The sequence below is a fragment of the Carassius auratus genome, chromosome 16 (genome assembly GCF_003368295.1).
Source record: "Carassius auratus strain Wakin chromosome 16, ASM336829v1, whole genome shotgun sequence".
NCBI lineage: Eukaryota > Metazoa > Chordata > Actinopteri > Cypriniformes > Cyprinidae > Carassius > Carassius auratus.
This window is the reverse complement of record NC_039258.1, coordinates 11,181,478-11,197,669: the sequence shown is the minus strand read 5'-3', so window position 1 is coordinate 11,197,669 and position 16,192 is coordinate 11,181,478. Positions and strand designations below refer to the sequence as shown.

Genomic DNA, 16,192 nt, shown 5'->3' with positions numbered 1-16,192 from the left:
CATTGACAAAGCTTATTAAAAAAAAGTTTTCTTTTGTCTGAAAGAATGGAAAAAGGCATACTGGCTTGGAATGGCATAAAGGATGAGTAAATGATGACGGAGTTATCATTTTTAGGTGAAATAATCATGTAATTCTGTTGAGTAATATTAAGTCTTTTTTCAATGAAATATATTTGAAAATTGTTACTTACATTTACAATGTTATTTTTGTTTGTTTGTTTTGTTTTTTTGCACATTTAATACTACAGCTGAACTCAGTCAAGGAGGTGTCAACCTAGTACCAGCAAAGCCCTCGCCCCCTATGCCCCCAAAAAGAACCACGCCTGTCACCAAACGCAATGCAGAGGACTCCCCTCTGACCATTTCCTCCCTTCCCTCCATTCTGTCCGAGGACATGAGGGCCAACATCCCTGGGGGCTACCAGCTGCCCCCACCTCCCCCATCCCCACCTCTCCCCACACACATCCCCCCTTCCCCACCACGGGCCCACACCCATCATCTCCTCCACCAACACTCCTACCCCTACCACCTGCCACAGCCACTTCCTGTCCACTTTGACCCTCCCAGCCCTCCAGAGGAACCGCCAGCCCGTCAAGCCCCTGTTCCCTTACACATCATGATCCAGAGGGCGCTCAGTAGCCCAGGACCTGCTCTCCCACACCCAGATGGCTCCCAGCGTGCCCACTCACTTCTGTTTGAGACGCCACCAGAGTACCAGGGCAGCCGCCCACTGCCAGTCACCATCCAGCCTCTCAAACTGTGAGTGAAGTCTGGGCTCTTTCTGTACTTATTAATAGAACAGTCAATCAAAAAATTTAATTTCTAAATTATATAAGAACATTGTTTTGTTTCCGCACAAAAAAAAAAAAAAACTAAGAGAAACGAGCTCTTATTGTGAATGGGTCATCTTTGAATAATAAATATAACTTAACATATTACATTACGTCAGCCTCTATACTACTGAAGCCAAATTTTAAGTTGGTAGTTTTATATTTTTATATGTGAATATATAAGATGAATATAAATAAAAATTTGGCCTGCAATGTAAATGTAAACTATTTGTTTCACAAGCAACAGCAACAATTACAAAGTAAGCTTGTATTACTAAACCTACTGGATATAGAGAGACACTTATAATTACTTGTTTTAAACTTTTGAAAGAAAGTAAATTATTAAATATAAAAGAGGGTTCCCATTAAATTTTTGTTCCAAAACATCACATGAGTCAAATGTAGGTTTATAACATCCATTTTACTAACATTTTGTTATTTTTTATCAAACTTTAACTTTTTTTCTGGCCTTCCGTTTTATGCTTTTGCTGCCTCTCCCTCCATAAACATTTGGGAGATGCTGGTTCAAATCTGTCTCCATAAAAGAAAAATAAAAATTGTCTTTTCTGTCTCTGACGGTTAAAAAGTTTATATGCATATGGATCCTGTATGAACTGTGACCCTGGACCACAAAACCAGTCTTAAGTGCCAATTTTCAAAATTGAGGTTGATGTGTGGTTTTGTTAGGATCAGAAAATATTTGGCTGAGAAAACAAATATTTGAAAATCTACAATCTGAGGGTGCAAAAAAAAAAAATACTGAGAAAATCACCCAAAATCACTTGTCCAAATGAATTCTTAGCAATGCATGTTATTAATCAAACATTAAGTTTTTATATATTTACAGTAGGAGGTTTACAAAATACCTTCATGGAACATGATCTTTACTTAATATCCTATTGATCTTTGCCTAAAAAAAAAAAAAAAGTATAATTTTGACCCATACAATGTTTTTTTGCCTATTGCTAAAAATATACTCCAGCAACTTAAGACTGGTTTTGTGGTCAATATTTTTATTTATTTATGCAGGGATGAAGATGACTACTCTGATGAAGAGGAGGAGGAAGAGGACGATGATGATGAGGATGAGGAACCTCCATCTGATCACCTCCCATCCCCTCAGTCCCAGCCAGAACTTGAGCCTCGTAGCCGCAGATGCTTGGTGGGGGATCTGAACGTCAGCATCATCCCTGAAGGAAACAACAGCAGCGAGGAGGAGGAAGATGAGGAAGATCAGCAGCCAGAGGAGAGTGACTCGGACGGGCCAGTGCTGTACCAGGATGATGAATCGGATGAGGAAGAGGATGACGACACCCCACCAAGTATTTGAATAGCTTTTCTTTCTGCAGTATATATTGCATGTGCTGTCAAATGCATTTATTTGATCAAAAATACAATAAACATTAATATGGTGAAAATCAATACAACTTTGATTGAATATATTTGAAATGCTAAAGAAACATTTCTCAAAATGATCAGTGTTGAAAACAGTTGTGCTGCTTAATATTTTTGTTTTTGTGTGTGTGTGTATATATATATAAAATATAATATACATTTTTTTTTATAAAGTGAATTTTTAAATAACATTTGTACATTTTGTTTTAAATGCATGTGTTTGTGTGTTTAGAAAGTGCCTTCTGCTGTCTGTATTAATTTCAGAGGGTTTTGTTTTAGTAGAATCGTATACTCGGACATCTGTCCATATGACAGAGAGCCAGAACTTCTGACTGCCTGCATGTGCGCATGTGTGTTTGCTCGCTGCAGGTGCTCTGGCCAGCAGGGTGAAAAGGAAGGACACGTTGGCGCTGAAGTTGAGCAGTCGGCCCTCTGCCCCAGACAGGCAGGCTCCTGAGAGGCAGGCCAAAGTAGAGCACATGGGTCTATCGTGGCAGAGCAAGGAGCAGTGGGAGGCCATCCGCACACAGATTGGTACCGCACTCACACGGTAATAGCCCTCTCAGCTATACACCCACGTAAATGCAGATTACACTGAAAAACTGTTGTACTGAATATGAACACAGCTGTGAATACAGGATGTATGTTGACAGTGGGAGAAGAACCAATAAGAATACACTGAAGTAACTTAATTTACACTCTAGATAGATAGTGAACTTATTTTAAATAATTTGATTTGCTTTCTTTTTATGTATGGATTGCTTGAATTATTACTGACATCTGGTGAAAATTTCATGTCAACAGCACCTAAAGTATATTTACTGAGAAAAATGTTGATGTGTTCAATACTTGTTTTACGCGTTGTGTGTGTGTGTTTATGTGTGTGTGTGTATATATATATATATATATATATATACTATAAGTCACACTTTTTTCCATAGTTTGGCTGGTCCTGCGACTTATAGTCAGGTGCGACTTATTTATCAAAATTAATTTGACATGAACCAAGGGAAAACATTACCGTCTCCAGCCACCAGAGGGCGCGATATGTTTTCAGTGTAGACTACAGGAGCACTGAGCAGCATTAGAGCGCCCTCTAGCGGCCCTCTCGCTGCTGTCGACGATAATGTTTTCTCTTGGTTCTTGGTTCTAAATAAATGTGACTTATAGTCCAGTCCGAAAAATACGGTATACATGCATGCATGCATACATACATAAATATACACATTTCTTTATTTTTCCATATGTATGCTGTGTGTGTATATGCACCTACTGGCTATGTAAAAATATATGTATATAAATATTATATAAAATATTATTATTTATTATAATTACTATATTTAAATATAATTTAAATATATATTAATAAATATTTTCTAATGTGCTTTTTTCATTTTCTGAAGGCGATTGAGTCAGAGACCTACTGCTGAGGAGTTGGAACAGAGAAACATTCTCCAGCGTAAATTGCCTCTTTATACTCACTCCGGCTATTGTATTGTGATTGATCTTCCTGCTTCTGTTCTGTTCTGTCCCTTTTTCCTCGTTTCATTAGTTACTCATTTATTCCTGTTCATTTATTCCCTCTGTTTTCGCTGAGGGATTGACACTGACCCACATATATTTTACCCTCGGTCTCTATTGGTTTCATATAGCGGCAGACATTAGTGATACTTTCTGCTAAATAGAGTGAAGTCCTTGCTTTTGTTTCTCTCAAATGAGTGTACTTGTTTTAGTTTGTGGGGGTTTTATTCTGCAGGAAGAGAAATTAGATCCAAAGTACTTTGCTTTCCACTTTTATTTTGCACTTTAATGCACTAATAATTTATCATACTCCACATCACTTTCCTATGAATTTGGTTTTGAATCGGCCTGATTGGTATTGATGTTCTCTCTCATTTCTCTCCAGCCAAAAATGAAGCAGACAGACAAGCAGAGGTCAGGGAGATCAAGCGCAGACTCACCAGAAAGGTGCGATTCGGTTTGCTCGCATTACATTTCACCTGGAATATAGGAATATCAGTCTTGATTTTAGCAAGAATTGAAAATGAATCTAATAATGCTCCAAGGAATTTGTGACATGCCTCTGTCTGTTTTCTTTTGTAGTTGAGTGAACGACCGACTGTAGCCGAACTACAGGCACGAAAAATATTACGTTTCCACGAGTACGTGGAGGTCACATGCGCTCAGGACTACGACCGCCGTGCTGACAAGCCATGGACCAAACTCACTCCCGCAGACAAGGTACATCTCCAAAATAAAAATGCATTTGTGTCTATATAAAGATCTAGAGATCTTTATATATCATTTGACTTCAGTCTTTTAGATTATTAATAGGCTCAAGACACTAATTGATTTTAAATGTCTTGTTTATTGATCTATATCTGGTCTAAACGTGATCTGTTTGTTTAGGCCGCTATTCGTAAAGAGCTCAATGAGTTTAAGAGCTCCGAGATGGAAGTGCACGAGGAAAGCAGAATTTACACAAGGCAAGACTTTTGTTACATGCAACACAAAAATACAGAAACTTATTGTGCAAAGCATCTAACCTTGTACTTTCATTTGTATGTCATTTCTAGATTCCATCGTCCTTAACAGTGTCTTTTAACTGGAAAATGCAGCACTTAAAGGCCGGTGGATATTGGGATAGTAATGGCTGTTTTTTTGGTGAGGAGCCTCAGGGTGTCCGAGCTCCTTCAGACTGCTTTTACTATGAATGTACTTCTTCAGATTCACAGGGAGCATTCAGAAACCAATGAAGAAAACAAAACCTACCGTTTCTCAGTTGTCCACCCACTGACGTGTGGGACGGGTGACCTCTGGGGGACAGATGCAGTATTACTCCTGGACTTCAGGAGGGACCCATGTGCCAAGACAGAGAGGCGATGAAGGACTTATTAGAGGATGTTACTTGTGCCAATGGCAGATATTCCTCTCTCTACTCTCTGAATGGCCTTTTTCTGCTTTTACTTCGTATGATAAACTTTATTTCCTTTCAGGGAAGTGTAACAAAGTAAAAAATAATAGTAATAATAATGATGTGACGTTAAAAAATACAGTAATACTACAGTAAGTGTTAGTTACTGAGCATATAGCGGGGGCAGACCGAAGAACTGCAAGAGTAAGGCCCGAGTCTGAATGATAATTGTGCATTTGTATATGTTTGTATAGGCTGCTGTAATTTTTCTCTTAGTTTGACTCTTTGGAACGCTCATAATGTTAGAAACTTTAAGGCACAAGCTTTGGCTTTGGCCCTCTTTATTCAAGACAGGGTTTCAGATCCCCCTTTACTTTGTGGTCCTCACTGTTTGAGAGAGGAATAGAAGATAACAGGATCAGTTTTAGGTAGAATGTAAGCATTTCATATTCCACTGTTGATCTGCAGCAAAACTGTGATCTTTTTTTTTTTTATCATATCGCCTTCTGTAAAAGTGAGATCCAGCTATTTCAGTTTTAAGAGTCGTGTTTACAGAATATTTTATTTCGAAATAAAAAAGGATTTCCTGATTATTTATTGCCCATTTAAAAAGAGAATGAATTTAGTCCGCACTGATACAACTCTAAAAATGACGTTTTTGTGAAGTATTGTTGGCAGGCAAGAACTCCTCTTCATTTTTTTTTTTTTTTTGTTTAAATTATTTTGTCATTTATGTCATTTTTTTGGCCAGTAGGATAAGAGGAATTGCTCTGCTGTACAGATCCATTCTGTAGATGAACCTGACTGTTTGTGTATATCTTGTCTTCCTTTTATGTTAAAAATATTTTAAATATATTGAAACTCGTATAGGTTACTATTTTTTTAAGCACAAAATTATTAGTGTATTATTTGACGCTACAATGTAATGTAGCGTTGTATATTCTTGCTTTTTAATTATATGTGAACTTTTAGAAACAGACAGTAAATTTGCTCTTTAGATGTAAACGCCTCTAAATCTAAATTAAAATGCTTAACGATAATGTTTGAGTCACTCTCTTTTTTTCCTGCAAATGCCTGCTTTCTTATAACATTGACTGTATCATTTTGTGCACACGCAGTAATGGTGTAAATTTCTAAAGCCAGGAATTCTGGGGTCCAAAACTTCCGAAATAAAGACGTTATTCAAAGACAAATTATGGTAGTATGCCCTTCTTTTCACATTTCTAAGATCTAATGTACAAATAATGAGAAATTACACTGCAAATATGAGAAACCATGGTTGAAAAATTGCAATTATAAATGTGCACAATGCATCGCGAAAGAGACAACAGTGTGCCACAACTAGCATATATCAATATTAAATATGAAAAACTAAATCTAAATGAGAAATGCTGCCTTGGGAACTATGTTTGCTTTTTAATTTTCACTCAGGAATTGGAGGTAAAGATCACAAATAATTACAAAGAAATGGCAAGTAATACTGAATTAAACAGTGAATGAAACCTTACAGTAAAAAGACTGAAATATAATATTTTTGTAAAACATACTCCAGTATTCTTTTTTTCATTTCCAGCTTCTACAAGTATTTTTTAACTAAAAAAATTAATTTAATTTGTAGTTGAATTAATAAAAACTGAAATAAAAAATAATAAATAGAAATATTAAATAATAATAATAATAATAAATTAATAAAATAATCTATAACCAACTCAATTACAAAAACCCAAACTAAAATTAAATTAATTGAAAATATAAAAATGTTTCATTTAAAATATCAATGAATGCCTTAAAAGTATATAATTAATTCAAAAATAATTTACCATAACTGGCTAAAGCCTTTAAAAAAACAATGTAAAAATTTTTTTTAAGTGAAATGACGATTGTTAATCAAGCACAAAATTGTCCTTTCCAATAGGTGGCGCATGCAAACACAAGCGCAATTCCAGTGAAACACATGAAGTATTTTATGTTCCTGAATCTAAAATAGGAAAATATGGGAGATTAACTGATGGGACCTCAGTATATACTGCTGAACTGGTGGCAATTCAGATGGCACTTAGTTGGGCGGAAGAGGTGATGCCAATCAAAGTTGTGATTTGTTCAGATTCTATGGCATCACTTATAAGCCTATTAACATATCAAACAGTTAAATATGATATGTATGTAGAAATATTCAATATTTTGTATAAAGACAAATTGGAATAATAATTAAACATCTTTTAACAAACTTCTGGACTGAAATCACTTCACACTCCAGCACAGGTGGTGGCGGTATGCACCATAAAGTTGGTATGCGACCCGCCCATAAATCCAAAGAAGAAGACGAAGAAGAAGAACACATGAAGTAGAGCGGAGGGAGACACGCGTGCGTGACATTCTCGCAAGAAGTTACTTATGTTCACAAACCTCCTCGAACAAGAAAACGCTTTGAACGTGGACAATTTTCAGTCATAAGTGGTAGGTTTTCATCTCCGCTGCCTTCTATCGTTAAGATAATAAGTCTCTCAGAAACCCAGGAAATGTAATACAAAACAGCTTTGGGCTGCAACAGCAAGTGAGCTGTGTGCAGAACAAGCATGTTTGGAACTGTATAAGTCATTCATTGATCTTAATGGTATTTAAACTACTCGATATAGTGAGACGTAATCTCTGAAATAACTAGCGTTAATCGTCAAACCCAATGTTACGAAGTTGAATGTAACGTTAGCCTGGGACTCCAAAGTGTCACAGCAGGCTTGATGCTGTTTAAACTTTAAGCGGATTGAACTTGAACTCGAGTTGAAGTCTTATTCTGCCATGTTAAAACCATTTCCTGCACTTAAATTTTGTATAAACCATAAGAAATAAGAGGCTGTTCTTTCTAATGCCATGTTTGGCCGATAAACCGTCATCAAGCATTTGTCGCTGTCAGTCACAGAGCGTGAAGTCAGCGCCAGAAAACAGAACGGCTGTGTTTCAAAATCCAGTCAGTTGCCTAATTTGGCAACATTTTAGCTATTGATGCCCAAACACTCAGAGGCGATATATAGTCAGTAAAAAAAGCCCTGTACAGCAGTGCAGGCCCTGGGAAATTGTATTTGTTTCCTAGACGTTTGAGGTTTGAAAGCAGAATGCACGTTTTTCTATGCATTCTAGCAAACCAGGCCTGTTTTACGTGTAGGCCTCATGCTGTTTAGTTTGTGTGTGTATATGTATATATATATGTATGTATGTGTGTATATATGTATATGTGTATATATACACACACACACGGACGCATACTTTTCGTACTTATATATGTGTATAGGAAGATTGTCAACATTACTTTATTTCTAGTTTTAGGTTTTGTCAAGAATTTGAAGTCACCATGCCTGCAAAAAAAGCTGTAAAGAGACAAACAATTGCAGCAACTGAGGACTCAACTGTTGTGAAAAAACAAAAAGGCAAGTCTCAATTTTAATGTAGCCAGACCTGTGTTTTTGCGCCATTTAGGGGAGAGATTACACTAGAAATAATAAACCTTTTTTTTATTTTGATTGTGAGACCGTCTTTACAAATGGTTCTAAAGAAAATTATTTCCATGGCTATGCAAGAGTCCACAGAATCTGAACTTTTCTGCCATTATAGATATAATATTGAGTTTTATATCAGCAATTGAATGGTGTACTGTCGGTCACAGCCAGTCTTATTGGAGTCAAATAATAACAGAAATGCACAAGTTGTTTTTCTGTAAGACCTAAATCTGAGAAGCATTCCCTTAAATCTCATGCATTCTGTTTTTGTGGTTGTTTGTAGTCTCTCACGGTAGTCATGGGCAGGAGAAGGGAATGGTGCTTGTTCTGGGGCAGGGTGATGTTGGGCAGCTCGGCCTGGGAGAGGATGTGCTGGAGAGGAAGAGACCGGCTCTGGTGAATCTTCCTGAGGGGATTGTGCAGGCCGTGGCTGGAGGCATGCATACAGTCTGCCTCAGCGACACAGGAAATGTAATCTCAAGCTGTGTGCAAAGCCCACTAACAAGGCCGTTCAATGTTATTTTATCATCTTTCTGATATCCTTCCTGTTTTTTTCTAATCCCTGTGCAGATTTATACATTTGGGTGTAATGATGAGGGCGCCCTGGGCCGTGATGCATCAGAGGAGGGCTCAGAGATGGTACCAGCCAAGGTGGACCTTGGGGTAAAAGTTGTGCAGGTTTCTGCAGGGGACAGTCACACAGCTGCCCTCACGGAGGAGGGTGCTGTCTATGTCTGGGGCTCTTTTAGAGTGAGTATAGCCTTTTAATATCCTGCAGCAGAATAGAAACATTCTACCAGTTTTGACTGACGTATCTTTTCTTTTGCAGGACAATAATGGTGTCATTGGACTTCTGGAGCCTATGAAAAAATGCACATTGCCTGTCAAAATTCCTATAGACAAGCCCGTGGTTAAAATAGTCTCAGGTGGGTTAAAGGAAGTCAAGCTGTATCTTTGCGCCATTGTCTATGGAACTAATCTGCATAGTAATATTTTGCATTCATTCTAAAGGAAATGACCACCTGGTGATGCTGACTGTGAATGGAGAGCTGTACACCTCAGGATGTGGAGAACAAGGACAGCTGGGCCGTGTTGCTGAGCACTTTGCCAACCGCGGAGGCAGGAAGGGATTGAGTATGTATCTCCATTTGAATTAAACCGTCACTACAGGAATATGAATGTCAGTTATAAAGTATACTCTAAAACAGTGGTTCCCAACTTTTTTCAACTCGCGGCCCATACAACCAAACACATATGTTTGCGCGGCCCACTTCAAAAAAATTAACTGACCCCGCTATTGTTGGGTTAATAACTTAGTACTCAGAAGCTAGATTTTAAACTATATTTATTGAATAAACTAGGGCTGTGCGATATGGACAAAAAAAAAAAAAAAACTATCGTGATTTTTTTGATCAATTTTGCAATTGTGCTTTTACAGTCATAAATGCATTCAGGATTAATTTGAAACATATTTCCAAAAGAAAACCAATCAGAGCTTTATCAAAAAGTTGTAGCATCTCTAGAACAGACATAAGTCAAAATTATCGCTATAGTGAAGATGTAAAAAAATGTATAGACTTGTGGCAAAATAAATAAATAAAAAAAAAATCATGTATACAGGGACTTTTTTTTCTTTTTTGCCATGCATTGTTCATAGAGCTCATTAATTGTAGCGGTGCCTCAGGTGTTTGCAGTGTGTATACAGTATGTGTATGCGGTCAGCAGTGAGAGCGCATAAATATAACGCGAAAGCACATTAAAATAATGCACGAGTGCGAATCTCTCTGTTCGCAGCAGATTTCCTTTGCTCTGTCACAAAACCGGTCGTGCTTGCTCAGATACACGCTGCTTTGCGAGGAGAGAGTGTGCACACTTAAAACGTGTCTCCTCTCACTTAAACTGCATCCTGTTCACTAACAAATTCACTCTATGCTCATGTGTTAGACATGAATTATTTTCGCACGTTTTTATTTCTAGCCTTTTACCGCAGTGAGAACGCTCTGATCCGTCAACATTGGCTCAGAAAAAAGGCGCATCACAGACAGTGTGTGAACCTGGAGTTAGGCATATGCGCACGCTCAAATCGTGATTTTAGCACGTTTTCTTTTAATCGCACAGCCCAAGAAAGGACTGGAAATGAACAGAAAATAATTGGCAGTCCACCTGCAATAGTGGGCCGCGGACCACAGGTGGAAAACCACTGCTCTAAAACATATTGTTCCAATTAGCGTTCCAAATCTGCTTGTTTATAACTATTGATAATGCTAAAGCAGGCTAAGTTTAATCAAAACGGTAATAGTAAAACAGGAATATTGTGAAAAATTATACCATTAATTATAAAACTAATGGTCTAGTGTTATGTATTTATGTATGTATAAATACACACATGCAGTGTATATTCATAATTTAAATTATACAAATATATTTTAAAATCTTTTTTCTGAAATGTATACATGTTTGTATTTATGTGCATAATAGATATACACAGTACACCTACATCTATTATGTATACAAAAACCTATTTTGGATGCAATTAATTGTTTGACAGCACTACTTTTTCTTTTTTTAAATATAGTTTAAAACTTATGATTGTAAGGCTGAATTTTACATCGGCCATTACTCCAGTATTCAGTGTCACATGATCAAAGATCATTCTAATGTGATTTGATGATACATTTCATTGTGCTGCTGCATTAATACATTTGAGTCTGTGGTGAATGGAAAGTTCATTGGAACAACTTGTATTTATTATTTTTTTTTATACTTGACTGTGCTTCACTTTTAATCAGTTAAGTGCATCTGCTGAATAGAAGTATTAATTTATTTTAAACAAATTCTCACTGTCCGAAACGTTTGAAGGGTAATGCATATAAATATTTTATTTTGTTTAATTTTTTTTCTTTCCTCAGTGCGTTTGCTGGAGCCACAGATGGTTATCATTAAGCCACGGGGGAAGGTCATTTTTACGGATGTCTTCTGTGGAGCATACTTCACCTTTGCTGTTTCTAAAGAGGGGCACGTCTACGGATTTGGGCTTTCCAATTACCACCAGCTTGGTACGACTCCTAGCTCGTTCAGTTCTGAAGATTAAATGGTCTGTCTAACGCTGAATTTTTATAGGTTTTTTTTTTTTTTTTACAGGCACCCAGAGCACAAACACCTGCTTTGCTCCTGTTAAACTCAGTTCTTTCAAGAACTCCACCACCTCTTGGGTGGGTTTCTCTGGGGGGCAGCATCACACACTGTGCCTGAATTCAGAAGGTAATTAATCCGTGAACCTCATTTGTGTTACTCTTACATTAAAATGAGATTTATTTTAAATCATGTGTTCCGCCAGTTGTTCAGAATTTGTTCAACTGCTGTCTTCATCCTCAGGACAAGTGTACAGTCTTGGTCGGGCAGAGTATGGGCGTCTGGGCCTGGGGAAGGATGCCGGGGAGAAGAGTGAGCCCACACCTGTTACCGGGATCAGTGATGTTCAGATGGTTGCCTGTGGTGCCTCTGTGAGCTACGCTGTCACGAAACAAGGTGAGACTGCAAAAATTTCACTCACAATGATCTCTGAGCACTTTAACCCCAAAAATATCCTTTTTGGCTCTGGGTTCATTTTGACTAATCTTAAATATTTTAGCAACTACAAGTTATTTTACAAAACCTGGAATGCATTGTAAACTGTTTCAGACCACACAAATTATGTTAAATGCAACTAGTGATTAACCTGTATATTAGGGCTCCTTTAATTTATTTAAAATCTCATGTCAGGTTCTTTCACAATGATTTTTTTCACCCACAAAGCGGAAGGAGACACAAGTGCTGCGTCCGACATGGCATACTGCAAGGAGTCAGCAGTGTTTTGATTTGAGGGCACGGGCAAACATTAAGAGAACGTTGTGGCATGTGTCCATTGCAAGATAGAGCTGGCATACCACAACTAGGGCCCTATGATTTCCGCGATGCACAAAACGCTGAGGGAATAGCGGAATCCAGTCATAAAAACAGTTTACAGTTTAAAGCGGAATGGCACGGAATTTGTCACATTTTTAAATTAATTAATCAAATTAGGTCATTGCACTTGCATCGAATCACGATATGGATAAATATCTATAAATATTAAGCCGGAACAGTCTATTTAAATATGAATCCTGCATGTTCTGCGTGTCTCTATCAATGAATGGAGCAGAATGGCGTCTTCCTTTTTATCACACACACTGAAGCGCGCATTACGCTTGCGGTGATGTCAGCATCTGCTGTCTCAATAAATAAGGACATGAACACATGAACAACATCTCCAAATCTGTCACTTCATGAGCATTTGACCATTTGATTTGAGTAAAACTAGCATCACATCACATACACAGAACTGTAAAGGTACGCCAACCCGTCAAAATAAAAGTCGGTTAAAAAACTATTGTTCAGCAGAATGAACTACTACATATACTAAAACTTTTTTTTTTTTAAAGGTTTAATCACACAACATTTCTTCAATGTTTTATTTTTTTTATAGTAAATCCCCTTTGTTTACCAAAAAGTTAAGTTAGTTTTCAATAATTAAAAGATAAATTAATGTTTTATGTGTTTAATGTTTAATGTTCATCTCAGAAAATGCTTCATTTAAAACCCCAACTGAATGGCACTTAAATGCACTTAATTCATCTGTCAACTTTCATTGTTCACAGTACAAGTACAGACAGAGAAACAATGGGTAATAATGTTTATTTTTGATTTATGCATTGCATTCTATGCATTTAAAAAAGGAAACTTAGCTGGTAATTTTAAGAGACCCAGGAGTCTTGATTTCTCTTGCATAATTAATATTGCACTTTAAGCAAAAACACATTTTATCCGATTACTCGATTAATCGATGGAATTTTTGGTAGAATACTCGATTACTAAAATATAAGATAGCTACAGCCCTAATTTTAATACATCCTTAGTGAATACCGGTAAGTGTTTTTCTTTTATCTCTTTTTTTTTTGTTGTTGTTGTTGTTTTTTTTTTTTTTTTTTTTTTTTTTACATTTGAGTTGTAGAGATGTATGGTGAATTTCAAAATGTTCTTTTTATATTTATAGGTTACATGAACTGCCTTTGTTTTTTGTTCTGTTCTCTGAGTTTTTTGCAATTAAAAAATTATATTTCTATTTTCTGTCCTGTTTTATCCCCCTCATCAGAACGCTTTGTTTGAATGGGCATGCTGGATTGTAGACTCTTAATTTTTCTGATTTCAAGGCTTGGTTTGTAGCATTGTTTGTCCCTGTAGTTTTAAATGGCAAATAACACAATGTGTGTGTTCACAAATGTTTTTTCAACCTCTAATTACATTAATTGCACCAATCAGAGCAGTTTATTTTTAGAACCAAATAACAAAATGTACCGTTGGCATGTTTTGCTCATCAGAGCTGTGTTAGTTTTCTAACATTGCTATCTGTTGGCCAGGCTCTGTGTTTTCCTGGGGCATGGGCACCAATCTACAGCTGGGTACAGGAGAGGAGGATGATGAATGGAGCCCAGTGGAGATGACGGGCAAGCAGCTGGAGAACCGTGTAGTTCTGTCAGTGTCCAGTGGAGGCCAGCACACAGTCCTGTTAGTCAAAGACAAGCAGGAGAGCTGATCTCCTTGACTAAGGACAGCTGAGCCAAACTACTGTATCAGTGGTATCTGTAACCTGAAGCTTGATCATGGTTGGTAATGCTTCCTGTGCTGAGCTAAGCCAGCAGATGAGGGAGAGGGTAGGATGAGTATCATCTAATTAAACCTTTTATCCCACTTTATGGAGAGCCCAAACATTCACTCTATACAGCCCGGTAGATGATCAAAGATCTCTTTTATGGACTTTTTTTTTTTTTTTTCTTTGCTTTATCCTAATTCTTTTTAACAAAGAAATTTAGTATGCTTCCTGGGGACCGTCTGTTGCAAGTGATCGTATGCATGTATTTGCTGAAAGGTGATTTTAATAACTCTTTTAGATAAGAACCGTGGAAAAGTTTTTTTTTTTTATTGAACATTATGGTCTGAGCAATAAAAGGTTTAATAGCAGGTCTAATCTATATCACTCACAAAAAAACAGATTTGGTGTTCCTGTACTTTGCAGTGTTAAATTGTTTTCCTAATTTTCTAAATGAAACTATTATTGTATCCATGCATTGTTGGCCCTGTGGACACTTAATAAAAATGGTTTTACAGAATCTGGTCAATGATTACTCCTTAAAACAAAATGCGACATTTTATAATAAAAATTCTACAAGAATTTCTTCTTGTAGCTGCACTTTAAAGTAAAAAAAGATATTTTAAAGGGGGGGGGGGTGAAATGTTATTTCATGCATACTGAGTTTTTTACACTGTTAAAGAGTTGGATTCCCATGCTAAACATGGACAAAGTTTCAAAAATTAAGTTGTATGTTTGAAGGAGTATTTCTGTTCCAAAAATACTCCTTCCAGTTTGTCACAAGTTTCGGAAAGTTTTTTTCGAGTATGGCTCTGTGTGATGTTAGATGGAGCGGAATTTTACTTATATGGGTCCTAAGGGCACGTTTGCCGGAAGAGCGCGCGCTCCCGCAGAGCAGATACATTTCACTGATCAGAGCAGAGAGAGGCTGTGCACAGACAATCACTGATCAGAGCGAGAGCGTCGCGAAATGTCACAAAAGGAGTGTGTTTTTGGTTGCCAGGGCAAGACAACCCTGCACAGATTACCAAAAAAAAAAAAACAGCATTAAGGGACCAGTGGATGGAGTTTATTTTTACAGAGCATCAAGGGAGTTGTGCAAGTGTTTGTGTTTGTTCACTGCATTTCTAAAATGCTTGTTTTACAAACAAAGCCCAGTTTGATGACGGATTTGCGTACTGTTTATTTCTTAAGGATGATGCAATCCCAACGAAAAAGTGTCAGGATTGTGTGTTGGAACCACAGGCGGTGAGTAAAACTGCTTAAAATATCTCTGCCTCCTTGTTAGTGCGTCCGCCTCCCATCGGAGACCCGGGTTCGAGCCCCGCTCGGAGCGAGTCGTTGCTGCTGCTGCTCTCGTTCAGTTTCAGCCTTCACAGCTGTCACAGCTTCCAAACGCTCTCAACGCAACTGGCGCTCGTGATTCTTTAGCTCCGCCCACACGTCACGCCTCCAGGCGCTCGTGTTTTTCCGGGAAAAATCGGTACAGACTATCTTTCTCTTATGAATATAATAAAACTAAATACTTTTTGGAGTTATGAAGGATGCAGTACTACTCTATAGGTACTCAAGATTAACAGGATATTGAGTGAAAACGAGCATTTCACCCCCCCTTTAAAATAACATTTCACTTTAAGAAATGCTCAATGTTTCTTTGTATTTGTTCTGTTTATCCACTTGATGGCAGCAATGTGCTCTCAAGATTAAATAGATGGTCTTCACTTTAATTGCTGACATCTTAGTATATTCCTAACAGTGTTTGGCTTTAGAAGCGTGTATGATTTTTATTTTCTTACCACCACAGCCACTGTCCCAGTCTGTCATATGCCTACTTTTGTGTTCCACAGATTAAAAAAAAAAATACAGATTTAGTTCTTTGTTTTTACATTTACCTGAA

The 16,192-nt window shown here is 37.4% G+C and overlaps 2 protein-coding genes across 10 annotated transcripts in view; both read left to right on the top strand.

Moving 5' to 3' along the window:
• The window catches only part of LOC113116141 (phosphatase and actin regulator 4B-like), a 41,188-nt gene extending 34,856 nt beyond the window's left edge, over window positions 1-6,332 (top strand). For all 9 annotated transcript variants that reach the window (XM_026284072.1, XM_026284076.1, XM_026284073.1 and 6 more), the window contains 8 exons: window positions 249-759; window positions 1,860-2,152; window positions 2,595-2,775; window positions 3,629-3,684; window positions 4,132-4,193; window positions 4,329-4,466; window positions 4,635-4,711; window positions 4,802-6,332. In XM_026284072.1, coding sequence (XP_026139857.1) covers window positions 249-759; window positions 1,860-2,152; window positions 2,595-2,775; window positions 3,629-3,684; window positions 4,132-4,193; window positions 4,329-4,466; window positions 4,635-4,711; window positions 4,802-4,817 — 1,334 coding nt within the window. In that variant the 3' untranslated portion in view covers window positions 4,818-6,332. The remainder of the gene's footprint in view (window positions 1-248; window positions 760-1,859; window positions 2,153-2,594; window positions 2,776-3,628; window positions 3,685-4,131; window positions 4,194-4,328; window positions 4,467-4,634; window positions 4,712-4,801) is intronic.
• Window positions 6,333-7,469: 1,137 nt separating this feature from the next.
• LOC113116140 (regulator of chromosome condensation-like) lies at window positions 7,470-14,815 on the top strand. Its single transcript, XM_026284068.1, has 10 exons — window positions 7,470-7,596; window positions 8,455-8,561; window positions 8,914-9,101; window positions 9,201-9,380; window positions 9,460-9,556; window positions 9,642-9,764; window positions 11,540-11,686; window positions 11,772-11,891; window positions 12,006-12,158; window positions 14,066-14,815. The coding sequence occupies exons 2-10, from the start codon at window positions 8,486-8,488 to the stop codon at window positions 14,239-14,241; spliced, it is 1,260 nt and encodes a 419-aa protein (XP_026139853.1). The 5' UTR covers window positions 7,470-7,596; window positions 8,455-8,485; the 3' UTR covers window positions 14,242-14,815.
• The last annotated feature ends 1,377 nt before the right edge of the window (window positions 14,816-16,192 follow it).

Bases quoted from the DNA above. Each gene is read 5' to 3' on its own strand.
- LOC113116140 (XM_026284068.1), top strand. From the start codon at position 8,486: ATGCCTGCAAAAAAAGCTGTAAAGAGACAAACAATTGCAGCAACTGAG. The intron at 9,765-11,539 runs GTATGTATCTCC...TTCTTTCCTCAG, and splicing joins CGGAGGCAGGAAGGGATTGA to TGCGTTTGCTGGAGCCACAG. The intron at 12,159-14,065 runs GTGAGACTGCAA...TCTGTTGGCCAG, and splicing joins CTACGCTGTCACGAAACAAG to GCTCTGTGTTTTCCTGGGGC.